The sequence below is a fragment of the Halichondria panicea genome, chromosome 8, assembly GCF_963675165.1.
Source record: "Halichondria panicea chromosome 8, odHalPani1.1, whole genome shotgun sequence".
Classification (NCBI taxonomy): domain Eukaryota; kingdom Metazoa; phylum Porifera; class Demospongiae; order Suberitida; family Halichondriidae; genus Halichondria; species Halichondria panicea.
This window is the reverse complement of record NC_087384.1, coordinates 6,070,806-6,090,511: the sequence shown is the minus strand read 5'-3', so window position 1 is coordinate 6,090,511 and position 19,706 is coordinate 6,070,806. Positions and strand designations below refer to the sequence as shown.

Here is a 19,706-nt window from a genome sequence, read left to right as displayed (position 1 = left end):
ATACTTCCTTGAAGATTATGGGACCACAAGACTAAGTCATCTGCAAAAATCATTGCTTGCCACTAAAATCGTGTGAATTCTTAGAATAATAATTTATGTTACCTTCCTCACAGCCCGGTGGCGATGCTCATGAAGTGTACTGTTTGTGTGGTGAGGGGGAGACTACGAGAGTTGCCAAGCTACTGCCAACCCCCCAGAGCTACAAGGGCGTCACACCGGACAAGTTCCCCGAGGCAAGACCCATCATGGCCGTTGTCAAGAAGGGGAGGTAAGGATTGAATTCTTGAAAATAGAACTAATGTTATTCACACACACATACCCTCCATGCAGACACAACAGTGGTAGTACGGTGGCCTACTTCACACTGCAGCTGCTCTCTCTGAGGACCAATGGAGGGGACAACACTGTCAAGAAGTTTGTCTTCAAGACTAGACCCATTGTCGACGTGCACTGCAACAGAAGGTGAGGTACCATAGAACCATCACACGACAGCTGTCCCTACAATGCTCACACCATTGAGACCACCTCTCTATTGAGACCACTTAGTACTGTCCCTACAATGCTCACACTATTGACCTCCCTAAAGAGACCACCTCTCTATTGAGACTAACTGTACAGCTATCGCATACGATCACACTCTCTCTATGCATTGTAGACAGCTACTCTTCCGTCGGGTATCCCGTGTAACCCCGTTGCCTTGGGAACTAGATGGTTGGCCTTCTCGGAAACCGAGGTACACCCGTACATGTATAACAATATTGTTGCATTGTACGTCTAGTCATGACATCGTCATGGTTACAATTTACGACTTCCCAAGTGCAATGTTTTCTACGTTTTCTGGAGCTCATTATCATTAAAATACCAATAGGCATGTAATGTTATTCATACAATGATGTCACCTGTCTTATGATTTATACATCACAATTGCAGATGGACCTGGCTGGTGAAAACGTCCAATCGAATATCGAGAAAAAGCTAGCCGGCACAGAAGAGGTGGACTCAGATGCAACTGAAAGCTACTACGGCAGCGATGTTGAGGAGTGTGTGGAAGCTGTGACAAGTGTGAGGAATGTGACGAGTGTGGAGACTGTGGAGTGCCCTGTGTGTGGTGTGAAGCTGCCGCAGTATGCCATTGAGGTGCATGCCAGCACTTGTGGAGATGAACAAACTTCATGCAGTAGCTATAGTGTTGGACCGATACGGATTGAATTATTATTATACAGTGTGCATGTGTCCATCAACATAAACTTTTTATTGTACTATTTAAAGTTTTCTGTCTGTCAACATTTTTGCCGTTCAAGAAGAGTGTATGTGATAATACCAATACCGCATGTGCATGCAAAGTATACCAAGACTCCCACACAAAAAAACATTAAAATTAATATTATAAGTCGTTAATTTATGTGCATAATATTGTATATGCTGTACATTATACAGCATCACTTTGTTCATGTGATAGGGTCGTTATATATTTATAACACATAACACAGCTTGTTGTTAAGGGAATTTCCCTGAAAATTAGTGATAACATAAGCAGTTTTATCACCCACTCAGCTGATGAGGTATATATGAGCTGATAAGGGACAGTACAGTTTCTTCTAAAGCATAATTATAGCTATACCGGTAAAGAGAAACCATCTAATACTATGCATGGTTAGCTATAGTAGGTAGGAAATGCCGGCATGCAGTCATGTTGGCTCGATAGGAATTCAGACTGTCATAAATTGTGTCGGGTATAGATTGCATGCATATAATTATGGCTCCAACACGTACATATACAGAGACTAGGGAAAATTCAGAGGAAGCAGGAACTATTATTTATAAGAATTTAATATGCCATTGTTACCATTGTGCCATTGTTACCATTGTACGGATCCACATAATAATTATAAAAGATGGCACAAACATTAATGTACAAAAAATTTGATCGTAGACTGCATGATGTTAAAAGGAAAGAAAATTGCTCCGCTTTTATCAGATAGGCAAACAACTAGTTTTGTTGAAATCTAGGTAGATTGAGTCTGTCCTCATTAAAAGCGTCTTCTACCGGACCCCTGAGACCTGCATGGAGAGGAAAACATCATGACATGAACTCTGCATGCATGCATCCATGCATGGCCAGTATAATACTAAGTGCAACTCAATTTGGAATTGGTAATGTACAAGAATTATGTGTAGTAGTGTGAACATAGCCCACACAGTAAGTACGTGTATACTTACTATATACATACAGTAGTATAGACTTACATGTTTCTGGAGTGTTGTCCCTGCTGTAGAGTCCTTGCTGCCTGCTGAGCTCTGAACTGAGCCTCTAGCCGTGAGAACATCCCCCCGGCCATACCAGCTTCTCCACTCTTGTTGGAGAGGGTCAGCCTCTGAGAGAAGTGAGCCTCCAGTGCAGCCAGACGTCTCTCATCTGTGGATGCATGGGGTGGAGGGAGATAACAGTAGTAATAGCATATGATTATGGTAATGGTTAAATTTGCTGAAACATGATATTTTAATCTTGATTTGGTACAAAGTACATGCAGTGTAGGCAGTGTAGTGGAGGGGGAGAACAATAGTAGTTTCGTGAGCGGCACACAGTACAGCAAACTAGCATACATTGTGCTGAAACATGCTCAAAATAGTTCCAAATATGCAGTGTTAATGTTTACAGCAGCATTATATAGAGGAGGGGTGAGTCTAAAAAAGGCATTCAATTAAAGTGTGCCCTAGCTGCCAAAAAAAAATGTGTCCTCTGCACATGTTTTGTTTTGTTTTGGTTGCTCAACTCCTTGTTTGGATTTAGGGTAGTTCGACTATTTCGAACCTGCTCAAACTACATGATTCTTCAATGTGGTTTAGAATGGTCAAACTAATCAATGAACCCGGCCATGTACTGTAATTTATCGGACAGATTATTTTCCGGATATACGTATCTTTTGCATGCCAACTATAGCTAATAGCAACTAAACAGTTGCACTAGCTATCACTAACCCTAACCCTCTAATCCTCACTGCAGCACTCTTGTTAACTATAAAGCTACGTTAGAAATATTGCTTTGAATGTATCTTAACTTTTCAAGGTATTGCCTGGAACAAATGTAAAAACTTAAAGCACTAGAGTGTCCGCTGTATTAAAACAATGAAAATTGCCCAAAACAGTGTCCAAGACTGTGCACGAGCACTCACCACTTTCCCTTTGCATGTCCTGATTCCATCTCTGGGACTTGCGACTGTCCCAAATCCATTCCACAGGAGGGGGCAACCTGCACAGTCAATGAGTTCACAGCACACATGCACACACACAGTCACATGATCACTTACGGTGCCATGTCTTGTCGTGAGTTCTTCTGTCTGAGAGTCCCATACTAGTAGGATAAGAAATACCTTGAAATACATGCATGTACATTACTAATTAAAGTAACAAGTAACAATGCCTAGAAAAGGTAAAAAATGGGCTAGCTGCTGAAATTGCGAGGCCATACATAACCTGTATAGTGTCAAAATTCCAATAGACTTTAAATGGTATACATAGCTTATCTACTTTTGTTAAAAACATTAATCATGTAGGAGTGCATGAATATAGGCACTACGTACCAGTCTTCCCCTCTTGTGTTTGCTGGTGGACACTGGGAGTGGTGATCTGGCCACCAGGTCATCATCCTCATCCTCCTCTAGCTCTGACAGGTCATGTGACTGTTGTTGTGGCAATTTAGGATGCCTTGACGATGCCTTGACACTGTCTGCCGAGACTGATGATGTCATATGACACGAACTGCTAGCTGTCACACAACCAGATGATGAGGGTTGAGGTTTTCTCTCTTCACTACAAAGCAAGATTAGTTCGAGAGAGTTTTGGCTAGTTGAGGAGGTGTCGTTTGGAGTGCCTGTTGAGTCTGAGAAGTGCTTAAGTTGCTCTGCACAAATAGTGTCTCTGAGTTGTAGGAGGATGGTGTAGACTGGGTCTTGGTGTGAGGAGTGTGTAGATATCATGTGATCACGGTAGGTACACCCAGTCTGTAAGGGATTGTCGAGATTAAATTACAGACACAAACATAACATGTGTGTTTTTTCTAGAAAAGCAATGTACAATTAACAATTTAATTATAAGCTGGCCAGCTAATTGAGACATGCACAGCAAACACATTACTTTGTATAGGTAGAGTAATAACAGATTTGTACTCCATGCAGCCAGTAATTGTTTAATTACATAAACATCATGTAGTAGCTACATACATGTACACCTCCCTCACCTGTGGGTGTGGTAGCGGGGAGAACCCGCTGATCCGCCTCTTACAGCACAGGTGCTCCGTACCCAGGGCAGGACGAGGGTGATAGGGACAGAGTGGCAGCTGACAGCACTGGAACACCTGGGGGGGACACAAGAGGTGTGTGAGAATTAGATCATTCATACCTGAAGGTCATGTGATATCTATGGGGCTCCTGTTCATACAATGTAGTATTGTTCAATGTACATGCATCAGATTATGCTCGAGATAATTATTACCCGCTATTCTTTTATGGTCAAATTCTTTTCAACCTGCTTATTATTCTCATAATTGTTATAGAAAGGTGTCTATTATGCCAGCATAATTCTCACCTAAAAAGAGACCCCTATACATGCAGTGTAGGAAAAGTACAACTAGAATCGACAACAATTAATTCAGTCAGGTGGTACTACACACTGCAGCAGTCTCTGCAGTACTCACTACTGACCTGACGGCAATGGTCACAGGTGAGTGTGTTGACGGCCCCCCACAACCTCCAGTATATGTCCCTAGGAGTGAGCCCCTCTCGTTTCTGCAATGATTGGATGTGTTTGTTGATGTCCCAGGATGAGTCTGCCTCGTGGGAGAACACCACTCGCCCTGTGCGATCCACCGTGAGCCTGCAAGGGTAGATTTTGTTATATAAGAATATTTTGCCGACTGTTTGTTGCATATATAGTACATGCATGTAGATACTTCTTGAGACTGACCTTTCAGTGATGCAGTGTAGAGTATCATACTGTTGTATTGTGAGTAGCTTCTGACAGTGTTTGCATCTGCAACAAAAACAATCACTGTAATTTTCAATACTGCCTAAAAGGTTGACTCACCTGTGTAGAGTGGTCCCACTGTTGGGGCACTCTGGTGTGGAGTTGGAGGGTTGGAACATCTGCTCCAGTTGGTAGAGGAACAGCTTACTGCACACAACACAGTACAAGTCATACACAAGCACATCATAATCTTCAAGTGGCATCAATAATGAAGACTAATTACACTGGAACGAAAGTGTACACACACTTGAGTGCATTTTGTGCCTTCTTCTCACCTCTTTACTTTGTCCTTCTTGTCCACCAGATTCTCGGCCTCCAGTGGAGTGAACTTTGACCCCAGTCTGGCAATAAGCTTGTCCTTGATGCAGCCCATGTTACAGGGTGCAGCCACCACACACGATAGGTTGTCATGGCAATAATCCAGACACAACTCAACCTGGAGGTATATAATGTTACAAGCAATCAACTTTTTTCTCCCATACAACAGATATTAATTATCTTAGCAAACACACTTATTTTTAGTGGCAGTGCATGTGTACATGTATAGATGTGTGACATATTGCTCAGCTTGCTAGTTAATTGCTGGTCTTGGAATTATGCTTGAAAGCAATCGGCTCCAGTTGACCTCACCAGAGTGTCCATCTTGAGGAAGTCCGAGGAAATGAGGATGGAGATAGCGTTGCCAGGCTCTAGGACGGGGGTCTCTTGAGGTTCCTCCAGTCTCTCACCACACGGACCCTCCGACAGACCTCTCTTTGTGTATCTAGTGTTGTGGGGGAGGGGGGCTGTCATTTCTTATGTTGGATTTTCAGAATCTGACTATTTCTGCTGAACTTATAAAATAGCTAGCGCACTTAATATCTGCCATTGATGGTAAGCTTGGCCTAATACTATTACCGTAAGTAGTGCATAGAGATCCAACCTTCGTATGTACAAGTAATACTTTGACTGCGGCCCTCACCTCATGAGCCAGTCGAACACAGGCACGTCACAGTGTACACTGATGTCCACCTCATCCCAGAGCTGTGTGTCAGAGGAGGAGAGGTACTCGGCAAAGTAATGCATCTCCCTCACTAGGATCTCACGGGGGCACACAAAGTCCTTCTTCACTGCAAGGAGAGGGGAGGATAATGTGAGCTCTTCAGGATGTGGATAATGCAAGCATGCATGTACATACATAGCACTATACTGTGAAAGTACATGTAATAATTATGAAACTCCATGTGTGTGTGTCTAGATATAGAACACACACATGGAGCTCACGTTTCTTTGCGTCATCACAAACGTGGATGACCATGTTAGGTCCATGCTCACCCACAGAGGTGGTGGTCCTATGCATGGGAAGAGCAAGTCAGGTGATGAACATTATTAATTTTATTATGCCTACTTGATGGTGGTTGAGCTGCCTCTACTGTCAATAGTCGTGGCTGATCCTTCAGCTGCTATTTGAGTTAATGTAGACCTGTCAAGGAAAGAGATCCAGTAAACAAACAGAAAATCAGGCTACGCATCGTATCATTATACTTTTATACCTACGGGTACTATTATATTGACATACCCATTTACGGCATTTCCAGCAGACTCCTTGGCAGTCTCCTCCTCCTCCTCCCTCACACCACTCCTCTGCCCACCTCCTCTCAGCACAGCTGCACTGTTGGTACCATTCAGCATCGTCTGACAGAAATTGGCCACGAAATTCCCCCCATTTCTCTCAGCGACCCCCGTAAGGGATCTACTAGGACTGCCCTCAGTGAAATTCTTGGAGCGTTCTGATAACACACTGGGTGGCCGAGAGGTCGAGTGGTGGGTGTGATCTTGTACAGAGTTGTGGGCGTGTCTGTTTGATGGCTGATTGAATGGAGCGGACTAGTTTGCTGATTTGCTTCCGACCGTGGCTTGAGATGGGTCGACCGGTAGCAGTCAGTCCTGAGAGATCACCAGCCACTGTACTGTTGGTCAGTCGAAGCTCTTCCCACCTCTGAGCACACTACAGTGTAAACATTACATACATGCATACACTAGCTCTAAAGCAATATTTCTTTGAGCATATAATTATATCTACATAGCTAGATCTAGCTACAACTGAAATAACTAGGTGCAAACAATTGTTCACAGCTAAAATACCTCTAAATGAATAAAATGCACTTCTTGAAATACAATAGCAATGCAGCTACTGTACTAAGTACCTGCTGTGGAGTGGTTCCTGGCACTAGTTTGGCTATATTGTCCCAGATCCTGGGGTTAGAGGTGTGGAAGTCAGCAGAGTTCATGAAGGTCCTCAGCATGAGGTCTAGAGCTACTGCTCTAGAGGCTGGACCACTTCTTGGGTAGGCCATTCTCTGATCTGGGAATGGATGTATTATTTTTGCAAGGTAGCCCCTCCCACTATTTGCAATGCTTTTTTGTTTACAATTTTTTTTTTTACAGTTTTTGACTTTTACAATAGCTGACCTTTTCCTTAATTAAATATTGGCTTACGATAAAAATACCCTCGATCAGTTTGAGTTATTACACTTTCCAGATTGTGGCAATGGACTCTGATGAATGGACCAACGGTAGATTACGTCATGAGGAGGCTGAGAGCCTGCAGGGTGGGTGGGGCTCACACACACAAGCCCCATGCAGTATGCACACATACACAGTACAGTGCTAGACGCTCAAGTATCCACTGCAGCATGTAGACTAGATCTACTGTTGATTGAAGCATAGATAGTAGAAGAAGTAAGGGAGTAGTCTCTCGAAACATGTCTGTCGATTCCTCTACTATATATCTATAATTGAAGCAACAATTTAAGAAAGGTATGGAACAGCTGGTCCAGGTCTCCTTGGTGTCGTCCTTTCACTCCCTACGCAAAGTACAAGTGTTTAAACATTCTCGGTATGGCTCCGTTGGTATCAGGTAAACCTGAAAATGCATTCGTTGGTTATTAAAGTTCCTATTTCAGTGGGTGGACCAACGGGCTGGATAACAAGCAAGAAAATAGTTTACTTACATTGTACTTTGCATGCATTCTTTTTTATAGCCTTATCCGAGCTCATTTAAAAGCTTGGTGTCTTCGTTGGCATCAGGAAAACCTGCTCGTTGGTCCATACAGGAGGCCGTTTCTGGAAACTAGGTGGACCAACGACAAGTAAAAAAATAGTTCACGCACTTTGAATGCATGCACTTTGAATGCATTCTGTGTTCCCCAGTTTGGTGTGATTATGAGCTCATTTCAAAGCTTGGTGTCTCCGTTGGCATCATTATAAACTGGAAATCCTGCTTGTTGGTCTATGAGGTTTCCTGTTTCTGGAAACTGGATGGACCAACGGCCTGGACAACAAGTAAAAAAATAGTTCGCGCACTTTGAATGTATTTTTTTAATGTGTTCTCCAGTTTGGTGTGATTATGAGCTCATTTCAAAGCTTGGTGTCTCCGTTGGCATCATTATAAACTGGAAATCCTGCTTGTTGGTCTATGAGGTTTCCTGTTTCTGGAAACTGGATAGACCAACGGCCTGGACGACAAGTAAAAAAATAGTTCGCGGACTTTGAATGTATTCTTTTAATGTGTTCTCCAGTTTGGTGTGATTATGAGCTCATTTCAAAGCTTGGTGTCTCCGTTGCATCATTATAAACTGGAAATCCTGCTTGTTGGTCTATGAGGTTTCCTGTTTCTGGAAACTGGATAGACCAACGGCCTGGACAACAAGTAAAAAAATAGTTCGCACACTTAGAATGTATTCTTTTTAATGTGTTCTCCAGTTTGGTGTGAGCAAGCTTGCATGGTGTCTCCGTTGGCATCATTAAACTGGAAAACCTGCTCATTGGTCCATATAAGGTTTCATGTTTCTGGAAACTGGGTGGACAATTAATGGCCTGAACGACAAGTAAGAAAATAGTTCACGCACTTTCTTTTAATGTGTTCCAGGTTGGTGTGAGCTTCAAAGCTTGCATGGTGTCTCCGTTGGCATCTTTAAACTAGAAAACCTGCTCGTTGGTCCATAAGATTTCCTGCTTCTGGAAACTAGGTGGACCAACGGCCTGGACGACAAGTAAGAAATAGTTCACGCAGCTTGAATGCAATGTGTTCCAGGTTGGTGTCAGCTCATTTCAGAGCTTAGTGTCTCTTGTTTGCATCAATTAAGGAAACTAGGTGGACCAACGGCCTGGACGACAAGTAAGAAAATAGTTCACGCAGCTTGAGCATTCTTTTAATGTGTTCCTGCATAGTTGGTGTCAGAGCTTGGTGGCTCTCCGTTGGCATCATGCAGTTATACTAATAAACCTGGACGTTGGCCCATAACCTTTTCTGTTTTAGAAACTGGGTGGACCAACGGCCTGGACGACACTGACAGGTAAGAAAATAGTTCATGCAGCTTAGCTTGCATTCATTCTTTTATAGGTGGGTATCAGCTCATTTCAAATGCTGCATGCATGGTGGCTTTGTTGGAAACTCGAAAACCTGTTCCCTGCATGGTCTATCAGAATATCATATCCAGCCGGAAATTGGATAGACAACAGCCTATACGACAGGTAAGGTAATAAGTAACACACGACAGTCTGGTATGTACACTTTTACAGCTGTGATGATCACAATGATATCGACTAATTCAAGTCTATAATTATTAATTTTGTTTACACAATTTGTCAGACTACTGTCGTAAAAACTCATCATACAGCTGCATCTACAAACTCTATTATACATCAGACTGAATGAAAGCCTCACTGCGACTCTGTATGCTGAAATCTACAATGACATTTAAGGATTCTGTTTCCGTGTAGTAAGGTATAAGTTGTCACACTGAATTCACTTTCATATTGTGTTTATGAGAATTTCATTGTTCCCACGTATACATCATATAGAGGCTGGCACTGGATTCTTGTTGCTGTCAATCTCCCAAAGAAAACGTATGTTATTATGCATGTGATTGAGTTTCTGGAGTCTAATTCGACCAGTACCTATACATGCATGTGAGCTCCTCATGGATGCATTATATTGTGCGATAGGATTACATGTTTTGTTGGTCTGTCAAAAAGGTTATTACTAATGTGAGTACAATTTTCCTTTTCTGTAGTGTCTATGTTCTTGACTCCCAGTCGCCAATTCTCTCACCTTTTACTGAGCAGGCAACATGCATGCACAAGACATTAATCAATTCTTAAGCATGTGCATTTGATCACCTGCAAAGATGGATATACAGTGTGTGAAGGTATATAATTTATAATAATTTATAGAGTGCACATGCATGGGGAAATCATAAAAGTTAAATCATTGACTTGCTTAGTTGCCCCAAATGCAATTTTTTTTGTCTTCTTGGATACTCCACGCACTCCTTGTTTTGTGATGGATTTTGTTTCACGAATGTTTATTGTATTAGGTGGCTGCTCAGGATGGAGTTGAATGTGGCATTCATGTGATACACAATAATTATTATGACAATGGTCAAGGTACGTGATGGTATATGTAAAAGCATTCGTGAGTATTTACACTAACACAATTGATCAGTTTTCTGGACTACCTGCATCAAAGCACCTGCAAAAGTCTGTAAACACTGCTGAATTACGTGGATTGATCCTGTTATCATGCTACTCCACTCAACAAAGGTAAAAAAAATGATTTTGGCTACTCCCTCATGTGTACCTATATACTGCAACCAAAAGACATCTCACGGAGTCAGAAGGAGTAAAAGGGTTGCTAATACAGATCTGCAGGTGAGTACACCACACTGACACGCACTCATGATTGTGTTCATGCATTCACAAACGTTGATTGCTATGTACTTGTATAATGTGTATATGAGCATGCTTCAATGCATGCTGGTATATAAACTATACCGACATTGTCTACTATGCAATAGACTGATGATGATGCCAGTGTATATCTGTTAAGAAGACAGCAAAATCGAAGCCTTAACTGCTATTTTTACTTAACATTAATTGTATAGCTTGTAGTATAGCTCAGAATGTTTATTTTTTATTGTATATAATTATGTGCAATAATATAGTTACTAGTTTCCCTCATATAGTTTCTCATCTGTTATTCCCCATGCATATAATATGATTGTGTTGTGTGTAATTTCTTCAGTCACCCCTTATTGTAATGCATGCATGATAAGTCAGAACAAGTGACGCCACAATTTTAAATTCATGGTTGTAAAAACAAAAAGTGCATGACAAGACCATCATGCATGTGAGTACATTATACTTATAGTTTTTTCTGATTGTGATACCATAAATAAAATCCACAATGTGTGAGGAAATTTCTTTTATTCATATACGACAGTGACGATTTGATTCTCTTCAAGCATGAATAGGTGCTCATTTTGTAAGCAACACTGCATCCTGTATGATATATAAGTGCATGGTAATTAAAATCATATAATTATACTTAACATACAATTATTATATACCTGAATGATTTGGCCAATGGAAACGATCTACTAGACCTAGAAACCGACTGTGCCTGAAAAAGGGGGGCTCTCTATTCAAGCAGTATTGGTGCAGGTTGCAACTATTGTCGTATATGATGACTTCAGGTGCTGCAGATACAAGGGCATATAATTATATTATGCAATTGCATGCCGGAAGAGTTCAAAAATAATCATCCCGATATATAATAATAGCATTTATACCTGATGAGAATCGTTCATATAAGATAGTGAAAGGAATGTTGGGGGATTCCTGAACTTCCATCAGTTGGAATCCATAGCAAATTCCTATACAATATTGATGCAAATTAATGTACCATAATTATTACTAGAATGTTTTGCGAGCATCAAACATTTGCGAATTTTGCGAGGGTTGATCAATAAAATCCGCAAAACCTAAATTATTACTAGTAAATACTTGCCAGAACACAATAGTTAGATCGCAAAGGGTCAAATTTTCTGCTGATTTGGCTCATTCGCAAAGGTTTTTCATCTGCAAAATATTCTAGTAATACGGTATAGAGGCGTAATAATTATAATTATCATGTATTGTCAGCATTACCATGCTGACAATACAGAGTAAATATCCCCGGTAGCAGTGATGGATGTCTTGAGCTTTTTTTTGTACATACAGAGGATTTAGAACTGTCAGCCTTATAAATCTTTCGTTTTCTTAGTGAAGGAAGCTTTGGAAAGTACGATATCATATCATCATCATTAATGTCAGTGTGGTCACTAGTACTAGACTCTGTGAAGTCTTGCGTAAATGAGGCTAATGATAATTCCACAAGCCTTTTTAGTATAGGCTGCAATGCTTCAGTGGGGTAAGAAGGAAGACATTCAATTAAAGTGAATAGTACTGGAGCTTCCTTTTGTAGAAAGGCCGTCTTTTTTGCATTTGACTTCAAGGAGCCAGAAGACTCCATTTCCTTTAGCATTTTGTGCACTTCTTCTGTAGGTGGTACCAAAGCACACACAGGTGATGCTGAACTGAGAGCTTGCAGTAAATTAATCCAGTGCTTGCAACAGGAGACAGCTGTATCAGCCTCGTTGACTTCTTTAGCTATTGTGGTGATAAGTTTGACCAAACTTGGTGCGTGCAAATGTAGTAATTCTAGAAGAGAAGTGAATTCATGCTGGCTTATACACTTCTTTGTAGTAAACATCTTCAGCTGCGTGCGTGTTGTCTTGTTGTTGATGTATATCCGATCATGGAAACTAGTGTTGAAAGAAAATAAATACAGTAACTTTTCAGCTGTCTGCATGATCCTAAACTTATCACAACAATAATTGCTGAATAAGTAAAACAGCTTTCGCCACACTGTATATGATTACTATGATGAGAGGCACCTTCTACAAATGGATTCAAGTTTTGAATAAATCTGTGCATGCATGCTTGGCAAGGTATTTATTTTGTCTTAGCTCAGGGAGGACTATCATTATATATATAATCATTATATACAGTGGTTGATTACATGGGAAAATTTGCACTTATCTTCCAGTACAGCTGATAGGGGATGAGGTTTTATGAACTCCAGAACCGTTGAGTTGGGACTTCCAGGGCATAAGGTCTTTTCTGAATGCTAAACAAGTAGCATCCATGACAACAATGGGTGGACAATCTCCACACGCAGTGCACTGAAATCCTACTTGATAATCAATGTCTAACCGGTCAAGAAAGGCATACCACGACAACCGATAGTGATTGTATGTAAACATATACTTATTAAACTGATCGCCGAATCCTGCATCTTCATGGTTTTTAACCAACACACAATACTGGGTATATATAGTTGTTCTGAAGAGGAAATGTATCGTTAATAGTCAAAGTGCACACACATGCAACATTAATTACCTTCCCAAAAGGAATTGATGCATAAAACCTCACAGAACTTCATAGGATACCAGGAACTTGCCCATAGTCACTAATCCTACTAGTTGGCCATCAAATTCTTTACATTTCTTACATCCTGAGCAATACCTAACATGCACTGTTTGGTCAATATAATAATTGTTATGGATTTATACTTCTAAAGCCACCTACCATTCGCATTGATAACTGTATTGAGCAGTATAATTTTGATCCGTACAGATTCCTGCTTGTCTTCTTCATCTCGTGTAAGCGTACTGCACACTTTACAATATGTGTCAACTGAGCCCAAAATAGAAGTGTTGTTTACAATGTTGAAGCGATCAGCTACAGTACATGCCAGTTGTTGAGACAATTCACTTGATAAATTGAACGGTATATACTGCTTGATGAAATTAAGGGACCGATACTGATGCACATGCACTTGTCTATTCTGCTGCACACTAGACAGATCTTTTGCAATTTTATTGAGGCAGTCATGTTTATCCTCATCCGGGCTATTCAATGCTTTCTCGACAATGTCCACATGTGAACTGTGCTGTTTATTGTACTTGCATGCATGTACAACAGTACAGACCCCTTAATTGTTTATCATCAATACGAACTTGTACAACACCATGGCCACTATATCAGCTCTTGTACATACCGCCTGCCCAATAGAGCATACAACCTGTAAATCATTATAATTATATAGTTGTGATTGGAGACGTGTACATGCATGCACAATAGTGTCCAACTTACCTCTGTGCCAACATTTATACTGTAGGAGGTGTCCTCCTTGTGAGGTTCGATATTCAAAGTATACGAATGATCTGAATGGGTATGAGGATAATTCATAAATATTAGCTGTGCATGCACTTTTAGAAGACATGTACCTGATAATTCTTGAGCTGATGTAATGTTGTGAATATTGTCAGTCTCTTGGATAATCAGTCTAGTTGGTTCGATGTGGATACATTCAGAGCCAACAATGCTTGTGAATGCATCATATGTGGAATCAACCGAAGTGGAGCAGCTATTTAGTAAGTTGCCACGTGCACTATCACAACTGCACCAGTATACCCACTGTATACCATCACTGAAGTGCAACCCACAGCGTGAGACGAAAAGAAACTCCATGCTCAGTGAAGTTAATAGATCAACAAACCAACCTACATGAATATAATTATACTTCATCTCTCTATAATTTTTATAATATTATATGCATGCAATTATACGCACGAAAAAGATAATATACTTACATTCAAAGAGGAATCGATTCTATTGATTCCCTGTATAACAAACGACCGGAGAGAGTTGTCCAATGAGTTGAAAGCACGCTGTTCATGTACACTGATGAGATATGCAGACAGCAATGGCACTGGAATTCCAGACGGCTTTGTTTCTGACTTTGAAACATTATCCTGCAATGGCATGATTGTAGAGATCTAATGTTTGAGTTTGTACGATTACCTGTACTTTGTATCCGGCTTGACTTATCTTATCAAAAGGCTCATTATGGCCCTCTTGGTCACTCCTGAATTGAGTTGACACGATTCCCTTTCCCTGAATAACTCGGTGCATTTTCTTGATCTGACCTACAAATTGAACGATATAATACACACTTGGGATTAATTTACTTCTTCGTGATCACTTAGCAATAGGTTGTGGATGGTACCGTATATTAGAGGATAGTTCTTTCTATTGCAAACTGCGAATGCATAATTCGCAATCGAAAGAGCATGCGCATGCATTTCGCAAGCAATCAGGCTTGTACATCAATATCGAATACCCGGCATTCATACCCATATAGCTAATTATGCTTTAATTCTTTTACTATAGGGTAGTGTTTCCTCTTCTTCTTTAACTTGTTTGAGCAAAATGAATATTTATCTTCGTTAGCCTCTCGAATCTGTTTCCATGAGTGGCTTATAACTGGATCATATAGGCCTTCTATAATTGATGACGTGTTTTATTGCCACGAGCTAGTGCATTTGTACATAGCACATGCACAATGATAGCTATACATTATTATAGCGACTCACTACATCAGTGTTGCAGATGTTGCATGAATGAATAGGAATCACCCATGCAGTGATACCCAACCAATTATACTGATTACTCATATACATGTCATTGGATACAATATATATATATATATATATAGATATACATGGGTATATATAATATACCCATGCACGGCAAATATCGTCATGGTCAATGTTGCTAGATTAAGAAAACCGATTCAGGATCATAGGCCTTCTATAATGATGACGATATGATTGATGGATGTTATAGAGGTCCAGGATAATTATATTTATTGTTCACCCAAAAATAGCAATATAATTATATAGATAGGAGAAGTATCAATTTCAGCCCCACTACGCCCCGTGTACGTATGTCGGGGTTTAGTGTGGATTTGCATGATCAATATCCTGGGAGCCTGGGTGAAATCAAATCGCCTCTTTCCCTCCCATATACCCCCACTTCATAACCTCGGGATTTGACTATACACGCGTGCATGTGCTATACACTTCTCTCCATGGATATTGCTGTTGTAAGTTTGTATACTAAGGAACTCAAATTCTCACCCTATATCCCGCACCTCAGGGTTACCAAAACCCCACTATGTCCTACAGGGGGAGGGCAGTGGGGACTGACATGGATCGGTGCATAATTCACTTGTGTATGGTATCACTATTTTTTATATATAGATCTAGACTGAGGCTCAGTATCACTGTTGCTCACCGAGAATTCAAAGTCATCTTGTTCATTGCCTGTGGCAGCCTGCTCTTCATTAGAATCAGTCATTATACAGCCTAAGGAGTTATTACACTTTCCAGATTGTGGCAATGGACTCTGATGAATGGACCAACGGTAGATTACGTCATGAGGAGGCTGAGAGCCTGCAGGGTGGGTGGGGCTCACACACACAAGCCCCATGCAGTATGCACACGTACACAGTACAGTGCTAGACGCTCAAGTATCCACTGCAGCATGTAGACTAGATCTACTGTTGATTGAAGCATAGATAGTAGAAGAAGTAAGGGAGTAGTCTCTCGAAACATGTCTGTCGATTCCTCTACTATATATCTATAATTGAAGCAACAATTTAAGAAAGGTATGGAACAGCTGGTCCAGGTCTCCTTGGTGTCGTCCTTTCACTCCCTACGCAAAGTACAAGTGTTTAAACATTCTCGGTATGGCTCCGTTGGTATCAGGTAAACCTGAAAATGCATTCGTTGGTTATTAAAGTTCCTATTTCAGTGGGTGGACCAACGGGCTGGATAACAAGCAAGAAAATAGTTTACTTACATTGTACTTTGCATGCATTCTTTTTTATAGCCTTATCCGAGCTCATTTAAAAGCTTGGTGTCTTCGTTGGCATCAGGAAAACCTGCTCGTTGGTCCATACAGGAGGCCGTTTCTGGAAACTAGGTGGACCAACGACAAGTAAAAAAATAGTTCACGCACTTTGAATGCATGCACTTTGAATGCATTCTGTGTTCCCCAGTTTGGTGTGATTATGAGCTCATTTCAAAGCTTGGTGTCTCCGTTGGCATCATTATAAACTGGAAATCCTGCTTGTTGGTCTATGAGGTTTCCTGTTTCTGGAAACTGGATGGACCAACGGCCTGGACAACAAGTAAAAAAATAGTTCGCGCACTTTGAATGTATTTTTTTAATGTGTTCTCCAGTTTGGTGTGATTATGAGCTCATTTCAAAGCTTGGTGTCTCCGTTGGCATCATTATAAACTGGAAATCCTGCTTGTTGGTCTATGAGGTTTCCTGTTTCTGGAAACTGGATAGACCAACGGCCTGGACGACAAGTAAAAAAATAGTTCGCGGACTTTGAATGTATTCTTTTAATGTGTTCTCCAGTTTGGTGTGATTATGAGCTCATTTCAAAGCTTGGTGTCTCCGTTGCATCATTATAAACTGGAAATCCTGCTTGTTGGTCTATGAGGTTTCCTGTTTCTGGAAACTGGATAGACCAACGGCCTGGACGACAAGTAAAAAAATAGTTCGCACACTTAGAATGTATTCTTTTTAATGTGTTCTCCAGTTTGGTGTGAGCAAGCTTGCATGGTGTCTCCGTTGGCATCATTAAACTGGAAAACCTGCTCATTGGTCCATATAAGGTTTCATGTTTCTGGAAACTGGGTGGACAATTAATGGCCTGAACGACAAGTAAGAAAATAGTTCACGCACTTTCTTTTAATGTGTTCCAGGTTGGTGTGAGCTTCAAAGCTTGCATGGTGTCTCCGTTGGCATCTTTAAACTAGAAAACCTGCTCGTTGGTCCATAAGATTTCCTGCTTCTGGAAACTAGGTGGACCAACAGCCTGGACGACAAGTAAGAAATAGTTCACGCAGCTTGAATGCAATGTGTTCCAGGTTGGTGTCAGCTCATTTCAAAGCTTAGTGTCTCTTGTTTGCATCAATTAAGGAAACTAGGTGGACCAACGGCCTGGACGACAAGTAAGAAAATAGTTCACGCAGCTTGAGCATTCTTTTAATGTGTTCCTGCATAGTTGGTGTCAGAGCTTGGTGGCTCTCCGTTGGCATCATGCAGTTATACTAATAAACCTGGACGTTGGCCCATAACCTTTTCTGTTTTGGAAACTGGGTGGACCAACGGCCTGGACGACACTGACAGGTAAGAAAATAGTTCATGCAGCTTAGCTTGCATTCATTCTTTTATAGGTGGGTATCAGCTCATTTCAAATGCTGCATGCATGGTGGCTTTGTTGGAAACTCGAAAACCTGTTCCCTGCATGGTCTATCAGAATATCATATCCAGCCGGAAATTGGATAGACAACAGCCTATACGACAGGTAAGGTAATAAGTAACACACGACAGTCTGGTATGTACACTTTTACAGCTGTGATGATCACAATGATATCGACTAATTCAAGTCTATAATTATTAATTTTGTTTACACAATTTGTCAGACTACTGTCGTAAAAACTCATCATACAGCTGCATCTACAAACTCTATTATACATCAGACTGAATGAAAGCCTCACTGCGACTCTGTATGCTGAAATCTACAATGACATTTAAGGATTCTGTTTCCGTGTAGAGTAAGGTATAAGTTGTCACACTGAATTCACTTTCATATTGTGTTTATGAGAATTTCATTGTTCCCACGTATACATCATATAGAGGCTGGCACTGGATTCTTGTTGCTGTCAATCTCCCAAAGAAAACGTATGTTATTATGCATGTGATTGAGTTTCTGGAGTCTAATTCGACCAGTACCTATACATGCATGTGAGCTCCTCATGGATGCATTATATTGTGCGATAGGATTACATGTTTTGTTGGTCTGTCAAAAAGGTTATTACTAATGTGAGTACAATTTTCCTTTTCTGTAGTGTCTATGTTCTTGACTCCCAGTCGCCAATTCTCTCACCTTTTACTGAGCAGGCAACATGCATGCACAAGACATTAATCAATTCTTAAGCATGTGCATTTGATCACCTGCAAAGATGGATATACAGTGTGTGAAGGTATATAATTTATAATAATTTATAGAGTGCACATGCATGGGGAAATCATAAAAGTTAAATCATTGACTTGCTTAGTTGCCCCAAATGCAATTTTTTTTGTCTTCTTGGATACTCCACGCACTCCTTGTTTTGTGATGGATTTTGTTTCACGAATGTTTATTGTATTAGGTGGCTGCTCAGGATGGAGTTGAATGTGGCATTCATGTGATACACAATAATTATTATGACAATGGTCAAGGTACGTGATGGTATATGTAAAAGCATTCGTGAGTATTTACACTAACACAATTGATCAGTTTTCTGGACTACCTGCATCAAAGCACCTGCAAAAGTCTGTAAACACTGCTGAATTACGTGGATTGATCCTGTTATCATGCTACTCCACTCAACAAAGGTAAAAAAAATGATTTTGGCTACTCCCTCATGTGTACCTATATACTGCAACCAAAAGACATCTCACGGAGTCAGAAGGAGTAAAAGGGTTGCTAATACAGATCTGCAGGTGAGTACACCACACTGACACGCACTCATGATTGTGTTCATGCATTCACAAACGTTGATTGCTATGTACTTGTATAATGTGTATATGAGCATGCTTCAATGCATGCTGGTATATAAACTATACCGACATTGTCTACTATGCAATAGACTGATGATGATGCCAGTGTATATCTGTTAAGAAGACAGCAAAATCGAAGCCTTAACTGCTATTTTTACTTAACATTAATTGTATAGCTTGTAGTATAGCTCAGAATGTTTATTTTTTATTGTATATAATTATGTGCAATAATATAGTTACTAGTTTCCCTCATATAGTTTCTCATCTGTTATTCCCCATGCATATAATATGATTGTGTTGTGTGTAATTTCTTCAGTCACCCCTTATTGTAATGCATGCATGATAAGTCA

At 40.5% G+C, this 19,706-nt stretch overlaps 1 protein-coding gene, 4 long non-coding RNA genes and 1 pseudogene across 9 annotated transcripts; 3 read left to right on the top strand and 3 right to left on the bottom strand.

Moving 5' to 3' along the window:
- The window catches only part of LOC135340443 (SANT and BTB domain regulator of class switch recombination-like), a 28,873-nt pseudogene extending 21,476 nt beyond the window's left edge, over nt 1–7,397 (bottom strand).
- Nucleotides 96–1,227, top strand: LOC135340435 (BCAS3 microtubule associated cell migration factor-like). Its single transcript, XM_064536786.1, has 4 exons — nt 96–268; nt 331–462; nt 656–733; nt 931–1,227. The coding sequence occupies exons 1-4, from the start codon at nt 96–98 to the stop codon at nt 977–979; spliced, it is 432 nt and encodes a 143-aa protein (XP_064392856.1). The 3' UTR covers nt 980–1,227.
- Nucleotides 7,398–7,415: 18 nt separating the features above from the next.
- On the top strand, nt 7,416–19,667 carry LOC135340445 (uncharacterized). The gene is made up of 18 exons (XR_010396352.1): nt 7,416–8,153; nt 8,215–8,346; nt 8,399–8,530; nt 8,583–8,713; nt 16,796–16,927; nt 16,980–17,111; nt 17,164–17,294; nt 17,348–17,472; nt 17,514–17,762; nt 17,816–17,940; nt 17,988–18,118; nt 18,265–18,373; nt 18,451–18,495; nt 18,663–18,787; nt 18,966–19,035; nt 19,094–19,191; nt 19,249–19,299; nt 19,446–19,667. It is a non-coding gene; the product is annotated as an uncharacterized LOC135340445 (long non-coding RNA).
- On the top strand, nt 9,222–11,084 carry LOC135340450 (uncharacterized). The gene is made up of 9 exons (XR_010396363.1): nt 9,222–9,359; nt 9,407–9,537; nt 9,684–9,790; nt 9,868–9,912; nt 10,080–10,204; nt 10,383–10,452; nt 10,511–10,608; nt 10,666–10,716; nt 10,863–11,084. It is a non-coding gene; the product is annotated as an uncharacterized LOC135340450 (long non-coding RNA).
- Nucleotides 11,127–12,920, bottom strand: LOC135340454 (uncharacterized). Its single transcript, XR_010396370.1, has 4 exons — nt 11,995–12,920; nt 11,637–11,720; nt 11,415–11,543; nt 11,127–11,346 (listed from the first exon to the last, which is right to left on the bottom strand). It is a non-coding gene; the product is annotated as an uncharacterized LOC135340454 (long non-coding RNA).
- LOC135340451 (uncharacterized) lies at nt 12,929–16,149 on the bottom strand. Of its 5 annotated transcripts, none has more exons than XR_010396367.1 (9): nt 16,030–16,105; nt 15,873–15,914; nt 15,119–15,234; nt 14,544–14,879; nt 14,178–14,453; nt 14,044–14,114; nt 13,477–13,972; nt 13,288–13,423; nt 12,929–13,230 (listed from the first exon to the last, which is right to left on the bottom strand). It is a non-coding gene; the product is annotated as an uncharacterized LOC135340451 (long non-coding RNA). The 5 variants fall into 5 exon arrangements; XR_010396366.1 differs by lacking the exon at nt 15,873–15,914 and having other exon boundaries at nt 14,544–14,705; nt 14,755–14,879; XR_010396368.1 differs by lacking the exons at nt 15,119–15,234; nt 15,873–15,914 and having other exon boundaries at nt 14,544–14,705; nt 14,755–14,879; nt 16,030–16,149.
- Nucleotides 19,668–19,706: the final 39 nt, after the last annotated feature.